The sequence below is a fragment of the Catharus ustulatus genome, chromosome 15, assembly GCF_009819885.2.
Source record: "Catharus ustulatus isolate bCatUst1 chromosome 15, bCatUst1.pri.v2, whole genome shotgun sequence".
NCBI classification, from domain to species: domain Eukaryota; kingdom Metazoa; phylum Chordata; class Aves; order Passeriformes; family Turdidae; genus Catharus; species Catharus ustulatus.
Genome location: NC_046235.1, coordinates 12,100,270 through 12,121,910, shown reverse-complemented (window position 1 = coordinate 12,121,910; position 21,641 = coordinate 12,100,270). Strand labels below are relative to the sequence as shown.

The following is a 21,641-nucleotide window of genomic DNA, read 5'->3' as shown; positions in this document are numbered from 1 at the left end:
CAATAGCAGGGCGCGGAGGCGCGAATGAAGCAGCGGAGGCGCGCCGGGGGCGGCGCTCGGCGCAGTTTAAAGGAACAGGTAGGGAGGGGCGGGGCGCCAGCGCCCCAGCCAATCAGGAGGGAGGAGGCGGGGCCAAGGATGATTGACAGCACGGGGCGGGCAGGGGGCACTGGAGCGGAGCCCGGCCCGGGCAGCCCCGCGGAGACCGCTCGGCCCCGCACAACGGCGAGCGCACCGGGCTCGGGAGGGACAACACTCTGCGAGAGATGCACGGCTCACCTCAGCCCGGTACAGACTGAGCCAGCTTTGCTAATTAGACAAAGAAAGCCAAACAGATTTCAGTTTCTTTATTGATTAGTTTTTACATTTTTCAAGTTGCTTCTACAAGTACCAGTTTGAAATGGACATGAAATCACAGTAGTTGTGTCCAGCAACACTAAAAAAAAAAAAAAAACCCAAACAAAATCCCAATAAAACCCAAAACCCCTTTTACAAACCATGAGGGAAGAGGGGCATTAACCAGCAGTTTGGATGAGCAGTCACAAGCCCCATATCTGTACCCAGAGCCCCAGTGGAGGAGCTGTTTGTGAGGGAGGAGTAAGGAAAGAGCAAGAGCAAACCATGGACAGGTACAAGGCGTCAGTACTTGCAAGAAACCCTCCTCAGGCCCAGGAATCTCAAAGGCAGACACGGGTAAGGTACTAGAGAGGTGAAAGCCTCAAGCTGTGACAACTCAGTACTGAGCAGAGGCAGCGAGGGCAGAGCACAGCCAGGGACAGGGCTGGAAGGGGTTAGTGGGTTAGATGCACCCTGACCTATCAGCTGCCCCTACCATCCACTGGCTCCAGGAGAAAAGCTGCTCTCAGCACTTCTGCCTCGGTATTAGAGCCCATGGATTTTGTTTTGATTCACCGTGTCAGCCTAACACCCACCCCCATTGTCAGACACAGCAGTCAAGCTCAGCATCCTTTTCGAGAGCTGCCACCCTTGGCTGAACAGACACAAAAGGCCCAAAGACACCTTAAAGGATCTGTAGCAGCTGCAAACACAGGTCCCAGGTTACAGCCAGGTAAAGCTTCACTACTCTAAAAAACACAGCTATGCTTTATGCACTCAGGATAAGCAGGCAGCTACATTTTTTTCCTCCAAGACTTTAAAAATAAGGGCAATTCTAAGGTCAAACTGAGGCACCCAAGCCAGAAATCAGGATAAAAAGTAACTTGAGTTGTCTATCCATTTTGGAAAGTCTTCATTTATTGTAGTGATTATTTAAAGCATACACTATGGTATCAAAAAAAGCCATAACATGCAGACAGACATTTTCAGGAAATTTAGCAGAAGCAAATGTAGATTTACAATTAGCTTTAATATAATGCTATTTAAAAGCTGATAGTAGATCTCAAGTTCACTTTTGATGCTTTGAAAGAACATGTATGCACATGGATTGTTTGGGAGTTTAAGGCAGTTTGCATATTAAGATAAAAAAACATTAATTAGATTTTTATGTTGTGCTCAAAACGTTAGCTGAATTGAAACCATTTACACATACTTCATCTCAAAGGACTGAGAGTCATGAATAGCAGCTGCTCCTTGATAAAAATACAGTCCTGAGAACAAGCTAGTAGCAAGGCTTAAGCTATGACATCTTCCATGTCAGAGTATAAGCTATTTTTGCAAGACGGAGCAGTATTGACCAGGTGTTCAACAGGCAAAGGCATTCTAAACATGCAATAGCTCCCAACAGAAGTCTGAAATTACTTCCAATATCTTGCTTACAATAGTTTATTTGTACACTGCAGAGAGATCAAGAAATCCTGCTATGCATTTGTGATCACTAATATTTCAAACACAACAACCAAGGGATACAACATAAGGACAGGCAGCAAAAGGTCTTTTACCAAAAAAAAAAAAAAAAAACAAAAAACCAAAAAAACCCCCAAAACAAAAAAAAACCCAAACAACCCACAAATGAAACCAAAAAACCAAATCCAAACCAAGAGTCTTTTAGTAATTGGTTAGATTGCTTGCAAGGTAATTGGAACACTCTTCCCCACCCTCCCCACAACCCCTGGGAGTTATTTCACTCACTATACCTTATCATATGACCAAACAACACTGGAGTGTTTAAGTTCAGTGCAAGAAGAATAATTTCAGGACATATAATTTCATTCTAAACAAAGGCAAAAGTTTATCTATACAGACATCCAAACACCAACATATTTGGTACAGTGTAATGAATTACATCCATCTCACCCTCAGAGGTAATGCTCTTGTAGTGCTTACCTGCATTCCACAAAAAAAAAAAGTGTTTGAAACAGTGTAGTATGGTAGACTCAACACTTCAAAAAAATTTATTCAGTTAGAATTGGAATTTCCTAACATTCACAATATAATTTAGAATGCATTTGTTACATGAAGAGCAGATAAAAAGACTTTAAACAGTTTCACATACCAGTTAAGAGATTCCACATGCTCCTTCCCCACCTACAATACTGACATCTTGGTTGTGTTTTTTTTTTTTTTTTTCCTTAACAAATACTCAGTTCAACTTGTCTATCTGCCTACCTCCCCCATTTCTACAGCAGACATACAGTGACAACAGTGAGAGGATATGGGACACTGTCTTATTCAGTGTTTGGACCCTGGAAAGGAGTAGGCCTAGCTATGAAATTGAGTTTGACAATGAGCTGAACATGAAGTGCTTCAGCAACTGAGGCAAAGCTGCTCTCAGGAAGAGCTGTATTGTCACAGAAAGGAAAACACCAGTGGCTGAACAGAGGGCAAAGGGGGAAGTAGCTTAACCACACCTCCCCAGCAACCCTCAGCTTTACAAAAACAGTTCAAGAACAAATAAACTTGGTTGTCTGCAAGCTCTGCAGGATTAAATGCCATATTAAGATGACCTACTCCAAATCCTAGATCGTTTGTCAACACTTAACAGGGCTTTAGCCATGCACAGTATGCATATATTCTATAGACTGCCTAACCCCTTCCTTGCACCCCTTCTTCCTCTTTCCCCTCCCCCCAAAAAATGAAGTTGATTGATTAGAGAGTTTCACTACTGGTTTCCCCATACATCCCCTCCAGTTGTGGTTTTTTTTTTTTTTTTTTTTGAGGGCAGGGGGTGTTGTCAAATGCACTGACAACTTTTCTTCAAACAATTACTAAATTTTAAGGGGTATAAAGACATTGGTGCATTTAGGAATTTACATATTTGTAAAAAAAACTAGTTATAAAACTGCATTTTTATCACCTAGCACTTTCTGAATTCATTGTTATATTTCACTAATTAATATATTAAATTAAGCCAAGGTTTGAGACTGGAAAAACTCTACCAATCTACTTAAGAACAGAAAAGAATATTTAAACCAAAAATGAAAAGGTTAGTTATGTTACATTCCAAAATCCACAGCCCATTATATTAAATGCTTTCTTTCTACAGGAATGATGCTCTTTAAAGATGATTGCAAATATTTTACTGCTAGACACTCCATTACATTGGATAGTGTGACTGGAACCTGTGGATGGTGAAATCTTGAGGTTTGTCCAAGTTTCAATGTAAGGTGTCCAAGGTCCTCTCCCAGAACCATGTTTGAAAACAACAACAAAAAAAGAAATCACAGATCAAGTTCTTATGACTTTTTTCAATCTTTCCTTGGCTTTCTGTTTCTGGGTGATCTATTCACAGTTTCCTCCTCCTGCAAGAAAGTAATTTGCATAAACATCAATAAAATAAAAGCTAAATATACCCTTAATAACCATTTTTGAGAAAATATATGAATAATAATCCACTTTCACTTCTGCATTAGAATTTAGTTTTTGAAAGGACCTACTGATGAAGGTACTTAGTGGCAAACAGGCAAATTCTTTATTTTCACAATGCATGTACACTATTTGTTGGGAATGCTTAACAGCTTCTGCTGCTGGGAGAATCCACTCCACCCACCCTTGAGACAGCCATTGTGCCAGTGTGGAGCACCTCAGGTCACATCCTGACTGCACTTGAAGCTGAATAAGCCTTTTGCCTCAAGAAGATGCCTGCCAACAGTCCCACTCCCCTCTCAAGGCAGGCTCTGCAGTGCCTTTAGCAGGATGCCCAAGTCTGCTGAAGTCAGCCACAGCAATTCCTATTCTTCAGGGTGATTAAATTTTCCAAAGTTCTGAACTGGGAGGGAGGGTCACATGAATCAGGTTAACTTTTAACACTAGTTAAGTGTAGTAAGGCCTGTTCTACATAACCTATGAAAGAAAATGCACAAGCTTCCTTCAAAGATTAAGCACTCTCACCTCTGATGCAGGTTTCCTGTCCTCTTCCTCCTCCTCTTCTTCTTCCTCTTGACTAGCACTTCCTATATCAGCATCACTTTTCTGCTTCTCTTCAAGAGGAAATAAAGCAAAAAAAAACCAACAACAAAAAAATTATCATTCTCCTTCCTGACTTATCTTCACCTCACCATTGGCTTTGTTCCATATCTGCTAATCCTGCTGGTTTATTCTCTCAGGGAGAACATCATTCCAGATTATCTAGTTTACCTACCAAGCTTTTCCTCATTTGCGTCCTCCTCTTCCTCCTCCTCTTCTTTTTCTCCTTTATCTTTTTCTTCTTCTTTCTCATCATCCACCACATCAGGCTGAGGAGCATCAGTCTTCTTGTATTCTGCAGCACTTGGCTGTTTCTGACAGGCAATGACAAACCCAGGCAATTATTTGTGACATTCAGGCACATTTTACTGAACCTCCTTTTAAACATGAGACTAATTAATTATCAGAGGAAATGCATTACCTTCCCAGAACAGCAGAAAAGGACAACAAGGAACACTGGCAAAGCCACAGTGAGGATGTAGACTACCCAAAGCCAGGGACGCTCTTCAGCAGCTGCCATCATCTGGCCCACAACACCAGGCTGAAAGACCAAAAAAAAAAAAAAAAAAAAACTGTCAAATTCCACCCCATACAGCAAGTTATAGCAGCTAAGTTTAAGCTACAGAATTTTCAAATAGGCTTTCTGCAACTTTAAACATTGTATTTCAGACCTCAAAAAAATTCAAGCTAACCTGCACAAGTACTTTTCCCACAGCTTACAAATCAAGAATTAGGCTACAGTCCAAATATCAGAGCAAAAACTCAGCAGAGAGCAGGGAGTACTCTTAGTTACTTATAGCAACCATTTGCATACTGTAATTATGATTTGAGGCTCTGACCTAGTTTAGCAAAACCCTCAGCCTTAGTACATGCAGGTATATATTGACAAAGGCTGTGAGAGAGAACAGCAAAGGTGCTTCTACTGTTCCACTCAGCAGCACACAGACCTGCCTCTCTCACCTCTGCAGCACCATCAGCTGCCTTTTTCAGTCCCCATCCATCATTAGCCCAATCATCAGCCACAGCTCTTTCAGTACAGATGATAAAGTTGTCAAAAAAGATGTCAGATGTCATGGACCATAACTCAAGTCCCACAGCACTGAAGGGAGTCATCTTGAAAGGTTCCAAGTCTTCAAAAAAATCTGGGTTTGGGATCTTTCTAGGTTTCCATATACCCTAGAAGAGACAAAAGACATGCAGCCTCATCTACTAGAAGACAAATTTTAGTTTTCAGCTGATTATGAATGGAGAAATATAACAATCCATTGCACTTAATTACAACATCTACAGGTGCAACTCATCAGTCTTTGGGAATCAATACAATGAAGTGATGCCTGCTAAGAAAGCACTTTGAATCTGTACACTTGAAACACAGTACAGACATAACAACACTTGAATTTTTAATTACATCTGCTGAATCTAAATCATTCTTCTTTTTGTAAGAGATGCTGCACTGGCCACCGGTTTAATGAAAACACCAACCTGATAGTTGACGTTATCAATCATAGGAGGTTTCCATTTGCCTTTGTAGTTTGGATTGTCAATCATTGGGCGCTGCCAGGTACCACAGCCAGGAGCTGTCTCACATTTAGGATTTGCAATCTGAGGTGCCTCCCATTCACCATCCATATCTTCATCCCTGAAAAGGCAAATTCAGTTTTAAAGTCCAGCCCTTGCCTTCATACAGAATAAGATAATGTATGATTTCTGGGAAAATCAAAATTCCTACCACTAAATGGAGACAATGAAACTTTGTATAGGATAGGCCTGTAGATAAATCTACTGCAGCAGGAACAAGAATTTCAAAGACTAACTGTGAAGCACAGAAGACCAACAAAAGTCAGTCCCTGAGCACAGCCTCCCCTACTGCCCCTTCCAAGCAGGTTCTACTTCACAGTGAATTCCTGCCCTGTTCTGCTTACAGTCACAGATGAGTTGAAAAATGCAGAGGTGAATGCAGGACATGAGTCCTCAGACCACTGCCTTCCAAAAATAGCCTGAACAGCAACTTTGTCAGCAAGAAACAGTACCAAAGTCAGGAAATACTTGCTGCCATTTGCAACAGGCAGCAAACTTACCAATCTTCAGGTTTCTCAGCATCAGGGTCTGCTACATATTCTGGTTCATCATCCAGCCAGCCCTCTGGTTTCACAGCGTTTTCATCTGCAATCTTTGCAGGAGCATCCTCATCCCTTGAGAGCAGAGCATTATGTGTTAACATACACAATTCACAAGAGTTCTTAAGCCCATGGCATGATTCCACAGACTCTGAACAAGCCCACCGCTCTAGACAGCCAGCAACCCCATGATTTCAGAAAGGAATTGCCTTGCAATCCCAACACAGGTGTCTCATGGCATATCAAGGTGCCAACTGCAAAGTACTATTATTTTTTTTAAACCAATCTATAAGGGGCATATTACAGCAAATGCCACTTCTCAGCAGCAGCTGCAAAAACACATTTGTGCTTGAAATTGAGTGTACGATTTACAAAGCACAGGTACAAAGCCAGAAAGGCAAGATCAGTTTCTGATTTAGGGAGTCAGGTTTTTCAATTACCTTATCTATACACTACACAAACAACTATAAAGATCCTTCAGTTATACTTTCTGCAGATCATCTTTTGATCTTGCCAAGAATGAAATCAACAGGTAGCATAGGTATTTCTGTAAAATCTTTGTCTGTGGCCAATACTGGAACAGGAGCACTAAAGAAATTCCCAGAGGATGCAGAACCTCTCTCTCTGCCTTTGCCTACTGAAGTGCTATTAAGATGCCTAAACCTACAATGTTTTCATTACAAGGGTGAGACTCAAAACCTTTCATGTCATGTGAGAAAGACATTTTGATCAGGACCAAATTATTAGGCTAAGGACTCCCTCAATTCCACACCCTTCCAACACTTTACCAGTCATCTGGTTTAACAGCATCTGGGTCTGGGATTTTTGGTCTCTCATCCCAGTCCTCAGGCTTCTGGTCATTTGGGTCCTCAATCTCTCGGGGTGGATTCACAGGAGGAGACATATCATTTAGCAAATTCCCACTGTTAACAACTGTTTGATCGACCAGTATCTCAAAACTATTGTCAGGATTCAAGACTGTAAGGAAAAAAGTTGATGGAATCATTCCATGTACAACACAAAGCATGAGACATAAAGCATCACTCATCCCCACTGTACAACCCAAGCTACACCTACCCATCAACTGCTTTAAAGAACTGCTAAGAACCTTTTTCCTTACACCAAAGTGCAACTAATGATGATGTGTCACATCTCACCCTGTGAGAAGGCAGACTCCTGGCAGAAGTCCTACGTGTGTTAAAAGCACAGAGGTTTGTAGAATGATTAACCACAATAAGTTGACTTCGGCACAGTAAGCATTGCTTTAGCAGTAAGAATGTTCATACTCATATTCTGCTCCAGACTAAGACTTCCTACTACTGACTAACAGGATTTTAATCTCACTTTTTAATCTCCTGCTGTCTCTGTAGTAGGAAAAGCTAGAGACACCTCCTTAAGTACTTCCTGAAAGATTTTGATCATAGTTAATATACCAGATATTATTTCAAGAACTAAGTTTATCTGGTACACAAAAGCAGAAAAATAACCCCAAACTAAGCTAAAACAAACCACGATGCCTCTACATCTAATGCTTAGTGTACCCCACATTACCCAGAGGCAGCATTCAGGCAGTTTATATATGCTGATAATTATATCAAATATACTTAGTTCAAGTTACTTATAACTACCCTGAAACTCAGTTCTCCTTTAAGTATCAAGTTCAAATCACATGACCTTTCTTACATGCATCAAGACTTCCTGGAAAGGTGAAATAAGCCTTTGCACAGACAATCAGTTTTTGCATTTGAAGGTTTCAAGTGGTTTTTAGTTGTATGGTGCATTGGCACAAATATCCACCTGTTCATCTGGCTCACTTTATGAGCTTTTGGTGCAGAAAACATAGTAATTATTAATACACATAGTTAGCAGTCACCTTACCTAGAGTGTAAAGATGAGTCTTCTTATCAGTAAAGTAAGTCTTCAGATCTGCATCAGGACGCTTTGCGTGCTTCTCCTCGTATTTGCCAGTCTTTGGGTTTTTGTGCCGGAAGATGAAGTGCAATTTATAGTCCTCTCCACATTTGTCAGGGCCAAACATTATTGTATATGGAGTTTTGTCATGGAACTGATCCTTTAAAAACAATGCAATACTTCACTCCATTATTTTGAAATACAACTTGGTCATTGTCTGGCATGAGAAATCACAATTCATTAATAAACTATTCTGCAACTTGGATATCAAGTCCATGAAGCCCCCACAGTAAAGCTTATGTTACTCACATAAGTCTCCAGAAAAAATAATGTGCAGAGAACTATCCCAGCTATTGCATTTTGCACCTTTGGGCTCTACTTTCCACATGAAAAACTCCTGCTATTCAAGTGTTATCCAAAAGATTAGCGTGACAGCCACAATGTTTAAGTGTATCTCTACATTACAACAAAGTTATCAATTAGAAGTATCATCTACTGGCAATAATGAAAGGGTAGCAAGTTTCTTCCACACAAAGTGATAAGCAGCACTAAAAGTGAAGCCAAGCTGCATTTAGCCTACACTTATGAACAGGAGTACTGCCTCAGTCTAAGTTCTAACTGGATATAATCAAAATTGAACTCTGCAAGTCTATTTGTTCTTGAAAATGCAATGCACATATGGAACTGATTAGGCAGTCAAGTTGGTGGTGGTGGTTGTTTTGGAGTTTTTTAATAGTTTGGAAGTTGCATTAATACTGATGCCTTGGGTTTTAGCTTTTTTAGCACAACTCCAATGGGACTGCAGCAGGAAAGGAGAAGGATGGATAAAAAGTCATAAAAAGTACATCCTATAAAGTCTAGGAAAATGGCTAAAGAAAACCCATAGGCTACAACAGCCTACAAGATCACCCAGCAGCTCAGCTTTGTCCAAATAGGCTGAACCACTTCAATGAGAGGACAAAATGCAGCTCTTAGGCCTTAGGAGCTGGCTACTCTCCTAAGCACCTCCTGTTTCACTCTAGAACCCAGGAAAATCTGAAGTACTGCTGAGTTTGGCAAAGATCTACAACTGCTCAGCTATTAGAGAACTTCAGTTTCCACTCAAGGGGCTGTCACATTTCAGCACTTATCCTCTCCAACTGAAAGCACTGGTAAAATGCTGAGCACAAAGTACTTGGGCAATCAGGCTCCACTGCCTTCACTACAAGGGTTTCTTCAGAGAGAAACAAAGAAAAAACTTCAAGTTCTTTGAAGTAGTAGCATTACTCACCAGGCTCAACTCAGGGGTTTTTGAAAGCAATTTCACATAGGCCCCACCACACTCAATTCCATTTTGGAAGTTTACTTCATACCTAATTTTAGTTTGGGATAGAAGAGGGGAGAGCACATTATACATGAGGAAAAAATGTTTTTAATATAAAATTGCAACTTTTTCAGTACAAATTAACAGCAACACTGTTTCATTGTTGTTTGCTTTAAATCACTTACTCAGTGACTATTAAAGATACAGTCATATAGATTAATAAAGATACAAGGACTAAAAAAATATTCACAAGAGCCTGAGAAACAGTTAAAAAACTGAAGATTTAGAAGAATCAACCTGACAGAAAAGATTAAAGAAATTGAGTGCTGGCCTAGAAGATAATGACCTGGAAGAAGAGAGGAGGAAGAAAAAGCTTCCCAGTATATGATACTTCAACAGGAATTGAGGCAAACCAATCATTTTCCCCACAACTACTACAGTAGACAGAAAATTCAGTTTGCAAAAAAGAGTTGTATTTTAGGAGAAGCCCCTCTAGAGTTATACACATACAATAGTATATTTAGGGGTGCCAAGGAGCCTGAAAAAGGCAAAACATCTCTGTCAGGAATAAGCTAAGTATGCTTGATTCTCTCACAATGCCAGCAGCTGGAGTGGATGACCACTGGGGTTTATTTTTAGCCTTGCATTTTTAGCCAAAACTAAACAGTGCAAAGCAAAGTCACCAATTCACTATCTTGTGCAAATACAAATTAGTTTACTCTTTATTTAAAATTGATAGTGTTACTAATAATGCACAATTCAACTGTTCTCACTGAATGTTTTTCCCCTGACTTGCTTGTCTAACATACATGCAAGTAGATTCTTCTACAACAATCATGACCAGATCTATGTCAGGTGTTCATCTTTCATGGCAAATTAATTAAAACACAGGAAGGAAGAAACAAATGCATCTTTACACCTCTGTCCAGTTCCCCTCAGAAACGGGGGGGCAGTTTATAAGGAAGTGCACTGACCTACTTACAGACCAGTGTTTGTCCAGAAGGACAAGGACTTCCACAAATAGCAGTACAAAAGTCAGTTGCCTGACCTTGTTACTACAATTAAATCAAATGAACTGAAGCCACAAGACAGGTTACTAAGTCTAGTTTGCAGAGACTTTCCCTTTTCCAGGCTTCAGAAGAACCCATGCTGTTACTAACTCTCCCCTTTGGGAATCTGAGTTACTATTTTACTCTTACTCAAAACATTTAATATGTTACAGCATCTTGTGTCATCTAGATCCCAAATCAACCAAAGCTCAGTTATGGAAGTTAGCAAGCTCAGCTTGCTATCGCATCACCCTGGAATCAACAGAACACCAAATTATTCTTTACTTACTGTATAATAAGGGGTTTGGTATCAAACACAAATGGCTTGGAAAGTTTAGATGAAATTGCATGATGCTTGGCTCGGGTTACCATTACAAGCCCTTTGTCTCCTGGAAGCTTCGTTTCCTTCATGTCTTGGACTTCCCACTTACCTGGGGAAGAAATTGACCAAATGTTCATTTATTTTCAAATCTGAGTGGATATTTTGTTTAAATCATAGCTATATTTTATATTGTTAGCCAGGTATATAAACATCCCTCCCATCTTCTTCAGTGAATATAATTTTAGCTGAGAAACAGAAAAGACCTCTTTTTCATATATGGCAAACAACATCAGAAACATCTAGCACCCAAAACCTGGGTTGAACTCACCATCATATTTGGCAATCTCATCATCTGTATCATCTTTCTTTGCTCTGGAAAGGATCCATCTAGAAGACAGACATCCAGTGGCTAGAAAGCCATATTTTTCCCCTACATTAAAGATCCTGCCCTTAAGATAAGGCAGCCCTCCCTGTCTCATGACTACACCCCAGTATCTTGAGCCCCTGAAGAGTTCTGTTCCTGAGCCCATAAGCTTTTCTTGTTTGCCACCTCCCACCCCAAGGTAGGACCATGGCCACATGAGTAAGTACCATTGCTCCAGTAAAAAAACCAAACAATCCAGAAGTAGCACCTTACCATCCTCACATCACCTGAGCAAAGTAAAAAAGCCACCTCCCCTTAATAATTAGAGCTTAAGGAAACACTGGTTCAACACAGCATTTGAACAGCTAGCCTCAAGAAGTCATTTCTGTATTCCCAACTGAATAGGGGTCCTTTGATTCAGTTTTGAATAACACAAGTTCTGCAGATAGGGTTTCATTGCCTTTCACGGAGATTTTCCATTATTTGCTATACCAAATCATCCTTCAGATTATACTCACCCATCCAGAGTTCCTTTATCAAAAGATTCTGCAAAATACACTTCACCAGTTGGGACAGGGGGCCTGTAAGTAACCTATTGGGAAAGGGGGGCATTTATGAACATTTCAAGACACATTCTTTATTCTACAGAAATACAGGCATGTAAAGCTCACATTCCCTCTTACACTCAAGTACAGCTCACCTGGAAGTTCTTGAAGCACAAACAGAAATTACATAAATACTGCTGTTTGTGTCAAGTTGTGCTGTTGTCTGCAACTAAAACTCAAGTATATTCCTAGCTGGAAATTTTAGCATTAACTTCTGATACATCACAGATTTCAAGGTTAGATCTGAGTCTTCTGGAAGAATATGGGGGACATGAGAACAGAAACAAAGCAGCCAACCTTATTTTCAAGCCCTACTCCCAGGTAACATCTTTAATAACATTACAACATACTAAAGGTTAAGAAAGTAAAGACAACTCTGATCAGACTCACATTAACCAAAACACAAGGAGTAATTCAATTGCTAAAAAGTTCTATGCCAAACCTTTGGAGCTGGAGGTGGACTACTTGTTTCAGACTTTGACTCTTCTACCTCCTCAATACCATCATCCAAGTCATCCTCAATATCAACTACATCATCAGCATCATTGTCTTCATCCATATCATGTGCCTGGACAGCAAGGATCCCAAGGGCTAGCAGGGTCACACACAGCCATTTCAGCTCCATGTTCTGAATAAATAAGACAAGGCAAAGTGGTCAAGCCAGCACTGCACACAGAACAACACGCTGCTGCTCAGTACAAACCCGAGCATCCACGGCAACAGGTGAAGTGCAAACTTCTCTCTCCAGCCCTGTTATTTACTGCATCTGCCCAAGACAGCTCTAAAAGCTGGGGAGGAACACAACATAAAGCTAAGCATTTAATACCAAACAGACATTAACTGAGTGGAGAACCACATGTGCATGTTCTGCAGATCATGCTGCAGAAGCGTCGTAACTTTGCTCTTACACTGCCATGCCCACAAGCAGGGCAGTAGTCACATACATGATACCACAACATATGTGGCTGTAAAAGCTTAAAAATAAAATCTGTTTTGTGCTTACAAAGAACTTTAAATACACCATGCAGGAACTCAAGCATCCATCCAGTCCAGAAGTTGAAATAAAATTTTCAATTTTATTCAAAACCAGTAATTCTTGCAGAGTAATCAATCCCCATTTCCGGTTCACTATATTTTTTTGTACTTTCCAATGCAGAGTTCTGGTGTTTTCAGTCATCAAATCCCTTCAAGTTTTATTGTAGAATTACTGCCAACCACTCATTGCTACTACTGGCAGATGCCTATTAGCAGTTGAAGCTCCTGGAAACTGTCACTTGATTCAATTCCCTTTTTCAATCTCTAATTTAATGAACAAAGAAAGAATAGCTGTTAACTGAAGCCTTACAGAATTAAAATATCATGCTTAAAGTAATTCATAAGGTGCTCAGCACATTGTCAGACCTAAAACATGACAGACATTGGCAAGCCATAGCTTAAAATATCTTGTAAGTAAAATGGGTTTCAATTTGATTTTCATCCTAGAAAAACAAGATCACTGCATCTTTAGGTTGATATAGAAAGCAACACTCCCAGAATGCTGCTCAGTTTTATCTGCCCAAAACCCTCACAACAACAACCTGCACCTTGCTCATCTTTTCTCCTACTCCAAATCTTCCTCCCAAAACCAGAGATATAACTGAGACTGAATTTTTTCTGAAAACAAGTATAAAACCAAACATCCCCTCCTTTTTCCCTTACACTCCTCACGCTGCAGCCCTGCAGACTTACAAACATAACTCAAGCAGAGTTATGCCCCTGTAGGGGCTTAAGATCATGCTAGGAAACAAACTTTCAACTTTCCAAAGCATATTTAGGCAACTAAAAGAATTTACATTCTCAAAGGCTTATCAGTACTATCTAATATTCCAAAATGACGCTCATACTAGATCTACTATTCTTAGATTATTCTTTAACTTACTTCTAATGACAGAGAGGATTTTATAACTTTATAACTGCAGTTTTATAACTACAACAAAATTGTATTTTAAAGACTTGAGTTGAGGCCGTGGCCAGTTTGTCACTACAGCAACATGCAATTGCAGCCAGTTTTCCAGCAATAGTGATGGCCTTGAGGATTGTGGTCCAAATGCACGTGCACCGACCTACCCCACTCGGTTCAGGCATTCAGGCAACTGCACCCTAACACCTCTGAGCCAAAAGGACAATCATTCCAGAAGGAATAGCTGACAACACCTTTCAAGGACTGTTATATATGAGCAAAGCTTGTTTGCTTAATGCACAGTGTACAGCCAAAACTGAAAACAGTTTCAGACCTCAAAACAGCTCATGGCTCTTAATATTAGTGTGAGAGCCACTATACAAAAGCAAGGAGTGAAAACAGCCAAGCAGACATCAGTACACTTGGAGCTGCAAATAATTCTTGCACAGATAACATGTTCTTTGAATAAACTTATACCCACCAGCATAAAAGTAGAACAGAAACAAGAGCCTGAAACTTCATCTGAAAACATAATCTTTAGAGCTCTGGATGTGCCCTGTGTGACTGAAGCAACCATGGATGAGAGGGCACAAAAACACCTTACCATGGAAAGGGTTTTATTTTGTCTTACCTTACCAATAGGGCCTCATTAAATACTTTTAAAATAGAGCTAAATTCAGGAAGATAATACAGTTTTATAACTGCTTTCAAATGATCCTATGCAGATAGAATGAGCATGGCATGATTTGGAAAGTGATATAACAAAGTTAATCTCAAAAATATACCAAGGTTAAAAATGAGCCAATTCTCTCCTTTCCTAAAAGGAAGGAGTTTCTGCACCCCTCCTCCTAACCTTGTGCAAACGGTTTTAATGGCTCAGCATGCAAGTAATCCTTTAAGTAATCTCATCAGTAGCCAACCAGCATGAAAGTCTTGGTGAAAGAATTAAATCATTCCCCACAACTCTCCTGCTAGTACTGGCTTCATGTGTAATAATTACCTACTTCACAATCCTACCCCAACTACAACCCTTTGAAAATATTTGTCAGCAGCAAATGGACTTTGGTAAATGCTCACACCCAAGTGGCCTCAGAAATTCTTCTGTCAAAGCATCTTAGTGAAACCAGACAATTCTGCCAGGGACCACACAGCAGGAGCAGAATGCTGCTGCATGTCTGTACTCCTGATACAGCCACAGGTATCTACTCTGCTACACTTATCATTTAATGTTCTGTCCAAGTTTGAGGCCTTGCTGAACCTCATTTCAATGGAGAAGTATTTCATGGAAAAGTTCCCAAGCAAGCTTCACCCCTCAAAAACCAGAAAGCTAAAAAAGTCTGAAGAGAAGCTAATCCAGTTTTGTGTCTTCACCTCTTTACAGTCCTTGGCAAGCAGTTGTCACAAATTTATATCCCTGCAGAAAGCTGCCTGCTACATATTAAATCAGTCCTAAATTCAACATAAGCTACCATTCATATATGAGCCTTGAGTACAGGCTGGTAGATTCTTCTGCAACTGCCAATTATCATGCCAAACTCTTTATTCTGTTTAACCTGAAACAATATAAAAAGCTGACTAAATTATAGAAAAAAGGCACTATGTTCTCAGAAGAGCAATTTAAGTGAAGCACACATTTTCGATATTTAAAAAGCTACTTCTATCCATAATGGATGCACTGCTACAGGAAAAATTTTCAAATTCACTTAACACAATCCTTAGGGACACAACATAAACACAATTATGTCCTAGTAAATTAGGTTATTCCTAAATAGAAGATGGGAGTGGGAGGAAAGAGATGCAACTCAGGTCTTATACAAAACAGGCATAAATCAATTTTTCAGTGAAACTTCAAGTTGCTGGCAACTACAGGTGTTCAATTGGTCACCTCAAACATAGTCTAACCTTCAGACTCTCTCACCTACTCTATTATGACCAGACTTCTCCCTTAAAGAAGTGTCCAATTTCCAAGCAATTACCATCCTTAGCAGTTTTTTACTCTGTCTGCACCTCCCTTCTTCAGGTGAAACTGTGCAGTACTTCTGAAGGTTGGTGTATTTCTGATCATGCAATTGCTGAAAGCCATTAACAAAGGAACACTTTCATAATAGGTGAGAGCTTCTGACGTCTCCATTCTACTTCAGTGCAACCATCATTTTCACCATAACAACGTTTCAAGTCAGAGATAACTCCGTGTACTTTTTTTTAAAAAGGTCTTCAGCCACTTACAGACATTGGCACACCACTCAGATTGAAGGGAAAACCACTGCAATCCCAAAGTTGGAGACTGTCAGTGCTGCAGATTACTTGTTCTCTCTCTGCACACACCCATAGCCTGCTTCTACCCCAGAAAACTTCAGAGCTGACATTTGAGCACTGTTCACCTGACTGTCAAAAGGCTGAAATATTTTACCCCAGTATTTACAAGATCTATAGCAGAGCACTGTAAACAGACTCCTAGAACATCTGCACTACAAACTTTACTTTTCACAAAGTAAATTAAAAACCAAATTAGAGTGAGATTCAGAAACAGAACCAGGATTTTACCCCAGAAACAGCACTCCTAACATGTAGGACTAAGTGATTGCTACCTTTGGAGTTCAAGGCTTTCAAAAAAGTCATTCATCTCCAAAGATTAATTTTTATTTAGAATTCCCCTTTCTCTGGGCATAAAGGAGAAAGTTCTTAATTATTGGCACAACACTGGAAACACTCATACAACAGACAGTTGTCACTATTCTTCCTAACATACACGTCCCCTGGAAGAGAGTGAAATTGCCCACAGAAAGGATCTTCAAGTCCTCTGCTATCATTCTCCCAGAACACCCTGTTTAGTAACTTCCCTGTCAGGTCAAACAGAGCCTGCAAAACCAGTTTAATCATCTCCTTGGTTACTAATCTATTTCAGTGGTTCATCAAGCCAGTTCTTAATACAGCATATTTCAGAATTTATAACTACATTTGAATGGCTACTGACTATCTGGTTCACTACTTTTTGTTAAAGATAATTAACAGTCCGACTAAATACATCTTATGAAAATAACTCACTACAAACTACACCTAGGCAATTTAACTGGATGAGCATTAATGGTTTCTATTTCAGCAGTACATGAAATCTCAGCTGAGTGACTTAAGCAAAGGAAGAACAAAACCTGCTAGCAAAATCCTGTGCTCCAAACACTGGGTTTCAGTGGGGTATTCTCAGGAGAAGCACACCAGTGAACACAAGGACAATGCCTCATGCAAGCCAAGAATTAGGGAAGAAAAATTTAAAGTCAAACATAAAGATGATTCATCACAACATGAAAAAATTCGCAAGGAGAGAAGAACAGAAAGTCTGAGACACAGATAACCATTTTCCCTCTCAAATGAGAGTTCTGTGGGTTTTGAGCAAAGGCTCAGTTACCCTACTTGGTAGTGCACTAATTTCACAAAGTCAGAACTACTGAAGAGCAGAGGAAATCTCTCCCACATCTCCCAATCCCTCCTGCCTTCCACATCCTCCCTCCTCTGCGGTGCCAGGGTAACTATTTACACAGCCTCATGATGAACCAGCGCTGGTTTAAGATGGCTCGAAGTCCTTCTGCCATGTTATTTTAACCCTGAATCAATACCCCACAGCTAACCCAGCAGCAAAAGCAGTAAGAGTTGTAGCAGTACCAGTGAAAGTAAGTAGCCAAGGATAAAGGAAACAAAGCTGTTGGCAGCAGAGCCAGCTCAATGCCACAATTGCAAATGCAGGTCTGTTACCTGCACCTGCCTGACCTGACTTTAGGCAGACTTGGCAGATGGACACCATGGTGAAAATTAAAACTGTGGCCAAATACTATAATTTCAACAATGAGTACAGTGCCCCAGCATTCCTCAAAAGGAGATAAAATAAAATCATGTTCATGCATATACAACAACTCATATAATGCAGACAACACTTTTTCCCCTGAAATACTGTTTTTCAGCTGGACAACTTCCAGCATGGTGAAGATTCTGTCTTTAACATCATAACTCAATGAATAGCAGACAAAGCTGAAGAAAACCACCTTACTAACAGCAGAAGAGAGGCAAGAGCTCTCCATAGTGGTGGTTTACCCTCCTACACCCCCTTTTTTTTTTTTTCCTTCAGTAAGAGGTGGCTGGGCTACACTTCTACATGAGGAAGAAGTCTCCAGGAAAGGATTAGCCAAACCTCTTCTGGAGAGTGCCACAGAAAAAGCTGCCTCCTGTTTGGGTTGTAGGCATTTCAAATATGCCAGTTTCTAAAAATAATGTACAACAGTGCAGATACAGCACAGAAGCAAAAAAGCAGATATTGTTTCTGCACAGATATCCTTCCTGCAGAACTGGAAGTCCTTGGAGGGTGAAGACAGAACCATGAGGCTTTTTGACCTCATAAAACAGATGGGCTGCTAGGAAAACTATATTAGGTGGGGGCAGATCTGGAGACACCCCAAGATCTTTGAGACCATCACACCTAGAAATTAATTCAAGTTTGCCCTTACAGAACTGATTCCAGCAAGAAAAGGCTGCCACCATGATTACTACCAGAGGCAGAAAATCAAAGGCCAGAAAAAGAAGTAAAAGGTAGAGCTAAGTACAAGTCTCAGTGCATTCTCTGTAAAGGATTTATTCATTTACTCGTGGGGAAGCACTACAGCATACCCAATGAGAGGGTAATCTGATGGAAGTTGAAAACTTTATTACTATTTTACACTAGATTCCCTTCCTAGGAGGGCAGTTGATCTCAAAAAGCAGTTTACATATTATACATAGCTCATACATCTTCTTCATAATGTTTTTTTAAACTAGAAATATTAAAAGTTAATACAAATAAAAGTTTTACTCAGACCTTTTCCTAATTGTATTAAATGTTTTGCATAAGCCCATCCAATACAGCAAAATTAACAATAAGGTGATCTTTGAAGTCAGGTACCTCAGTGTGAGCCTAGAGCAACATATACCAACCTATATTTAACCATTATTTTATCTGCATTAGCTCATACATTATTATAGTTCTGCTATCTCTCTGCAGTACTTTAGCAACAACCAAAATCACAACGTGCAAAAGTGTCCCATAAAACCCACGTGTTAACTATGCTTACTTGACGACCTAAGTAAACACACTACATTTAGAAATACATTACATGCCTAGAGACCAGTTTTCAGACATCTAACATACTCTAAATAAGTTCCAGAAGGAGTTTTCCACGATGATCTGCAGAAGCTCTGCGGCATTAATTATGTTAACACTGATCATATTGAGGTTTGGACCTTCACCATTACTACTACCATTAATACATCTCCTTTTCCCTTCACAACCAAACCACCTGCAGCATTTCTCTTTCTACAGCCTAGAAAGTTCTGAACCACAAACCTGCACGTGAAAGTTCACGCTTTAGAATCAGTACAGATAAGAAAGCATGCTTTAATTCAAAGGTGTGGCATTTTTTTTAAAAAAGCACACAACACAGTACAGCAGAAATGAGATGTCATTTATACACTATTTTAAAGAAACCCAAAGCGAACAATATTTGGGGGACAAAAATCAAAGCAGGCATTTCAATTCCTTTAAATTCTCCTATCTTCCTGCTGCAGATTCCTCGCCTGCACTTCACCTGTTGGGCCTCCAGCTCCGCGCCCTGAGCTCCCCCTTTCCAGAGGCTTCTCCTTCCCCTCGCACAGCCCCAACCAGGCCCACGCCGTGCTCCGCACCCACCTCCTGTTCTCCCTTTGCGGGCCTTCATGGGGAGCACATTCAAGATTATTTCCGACACCGGAACACGCAGCCAAATAAAACCTAAACCACGCGCTGCCCACATCCCCATCCGACCCTGGCCTCCCTGCCGGTTCCACCCCGCGGCCCTGGCACCACCGCTGCCCACAAGGGCGCTCCCAGAACTTACCAGAAGAGCCGCCGCTCCCCCCAGGCCGCTCCGAGCCCTGCGGGTGCCGGGCGGGACTCGGCGCCGCCGCCACAGCCCCGCGCCAGCCCCCGGCCGCAGGGGCCTCTCCGGGCCGGCGCTCTCGCCCTGACTCTGGGGGGTCCCGGCCTCCCCCACCCTCGGGATGGGCCCAGGACCATGCACAGGCCGCCCACCCCCATGGCCCAGCGGACCCCGCCGCACGCCCCGCGACAGGCCCGGCTCCCCACCGCCTCGCGCCGCGGGCGGGTCCGTTTCCCGCTTCCCCGCCCCGATGTTCCGCAACCGCAGCGGCTGCGGAGGGAGGGCAGGGACGGACGGACACACTCACCCTCCGCCGCCCCGGCCACCGCCGCCGGGCTCCCCTCACCTCCGTCACGTGCCCGCGCGCCCGCCGCCGCCCGCCTATCTGCCGCGCGCCAGCCCCGCCCCCGCCTCTCGGCGCTCGGCCTCTCCCATTGGCGGACAGCGCGCCCGTCCTCCCGCCCAGCCGCCATCCGTGCGCTTTGATTGGCCGATATCACCGCAGCTCAACAGCCGCCCCGCCTCTAAACACGCCCCCAACGGCGCTGCCCTTCGTGGAGCGCTGTGATTGGCTGGCGGGGTTGCAGGAAGTGCCGGCTGATTGGCTGGTTGCGGGCAGGCCGTTGGGATGTGGGCGAGGTCCCAACGGGTCTCGGTCCAGGGGCGCTGCGGAGGCTGAGCGGGCATTGCGGGCGGTAGGGGGCGGTAAGGGCCGGCAGGGGGCGGGGCCAGCGCTTCACGCCCTCCCCGCGCCCCCCTCGTCCCCTCACGCCCCTCACCCGCCGCCTCATAAAATACCCTTGTGTTAAACAACAAAGCCATCTTTATGTCTTCTCGTTCCTTAGAAAAGGTGTCCAGGTTTTGTTGCCTTTTCAGAAAATTCAGTATATCCGCTGGTTTTTTCCCTCAGTTACAAGCCGAGGATTTAATAAAATCGTGAACAGTGCCACAGACTCCAGTGTGTTCGGAACATGGCAGTGCTGCTCAGCAGCTGCTTGCACAGAGGCCTTGTGCAATTCCGGAACCTTTAACCTGTGCTGTGTTTTGAAAATGAAAGTAACATAGTTTTGTCGAGGTGAACTACTGTATAAAGGTTGAACGTTTGTGTGTCAAATCAGTAAAGAAACACAAGGAATACAGAAATAAGCGTCCCTGCTGGGCTGATGGGACAGACAGGCCGAAGGTGATGCCGGGTTGATGGGACCACATGAATGATTGAATTTGAGGAGTCTCCCTGTCCTGCTGCATGCACAGCCATGTGGGAGGGCAGGGAACACGGCCCCATGGTGAGAAAATAGCTCCTGGTACCCTGGAAATTTCAGCACCTTTGAGTTGTCCCTGAGCTGCACCAGCTGAGAACAGTTCCATAGAAAGCTGTGTCCGAACCACCCAGCTCAAAGCGAGCTCCTGTGTGGTCTGTGGGCTGCAGCGTGTTCCAGGAGATAGGAGGTGTTCTGTAGGAATAACAAATCAAATATTAATAGGGGAAAGTAAGAAAGAAAAGGGTGATGGGTTTTTTTCCTTTGTAAACATAAATCTATTTTGAGTTGATGCAATGAGTCAGCAGTTTAAGTTTCCCCACAGAGAAAATTCCACCGTGTTAGGACAAAGCAAGCAGGGCCCCAGCATTCAGAAATAAGGCTCAGCATAAATGAAATCAGCAAATCCCTGCTTGCACTGAAGTTTGTAATCAAACACATTTTTCCAGAAAGACACCAAGCTGGCTCCTAAAC

General features: G+C 42.0%; 1 protein-coding gene across 2 annotated transcripts; it reads right to left on the bottom strand.

Moving 5' to 3' along the window:
* Window positions 1-1,232: 1,232 nt before the first annotated feature.
* CANX (calnexin) lies at window positions 1,233-20,276 on the bottom strand. 2 transcript variants are annotated; one of them, XM_033073018.2, is made up of 15 exons: window positions 20,216-20,276; window positions 12,476-12,661; window positions 11,947-12,020; window positions 11,393-11,451; window positions 11,032-11,173; window positions 9,661-9,742; window positions 8,358-8,550; window positions 7,268-7,457; window positions 6,441-6,554; window positions 5,845-6,001; window positions 5,323-5,538; window positions 4,784-4,903; window positions 4,538-4,676; window positions 4,288-4,376; window positions 1,233-3,698 (listed from the first exon to the last, which is right to left on the bottom strand). In XM_033073018.2, exons 2-15 carry the CDS (start codon window positions 12,656-12,658, stop codon window positions 3,645-3,647), a joined length of 1,812 nt encoding a protein of 603 aa, XP_032928909.1. In that variant the 5' UTR covers window positions 12,659-12,661; window positions 20,216-20,276; the 3' UTR covers window positions 1,233-3,644. The 2 variants fall into 2 exon arrangements, with proteins under 2 accessions (XP_032928909.1, XP_032928910.1); XM_033073019.2 differs by having other exon boundaries at window positions 20,255-20,276.
* Between the last annotated feature and the right edge of the window lie 1,365 nt (window positions 20,277-21,641).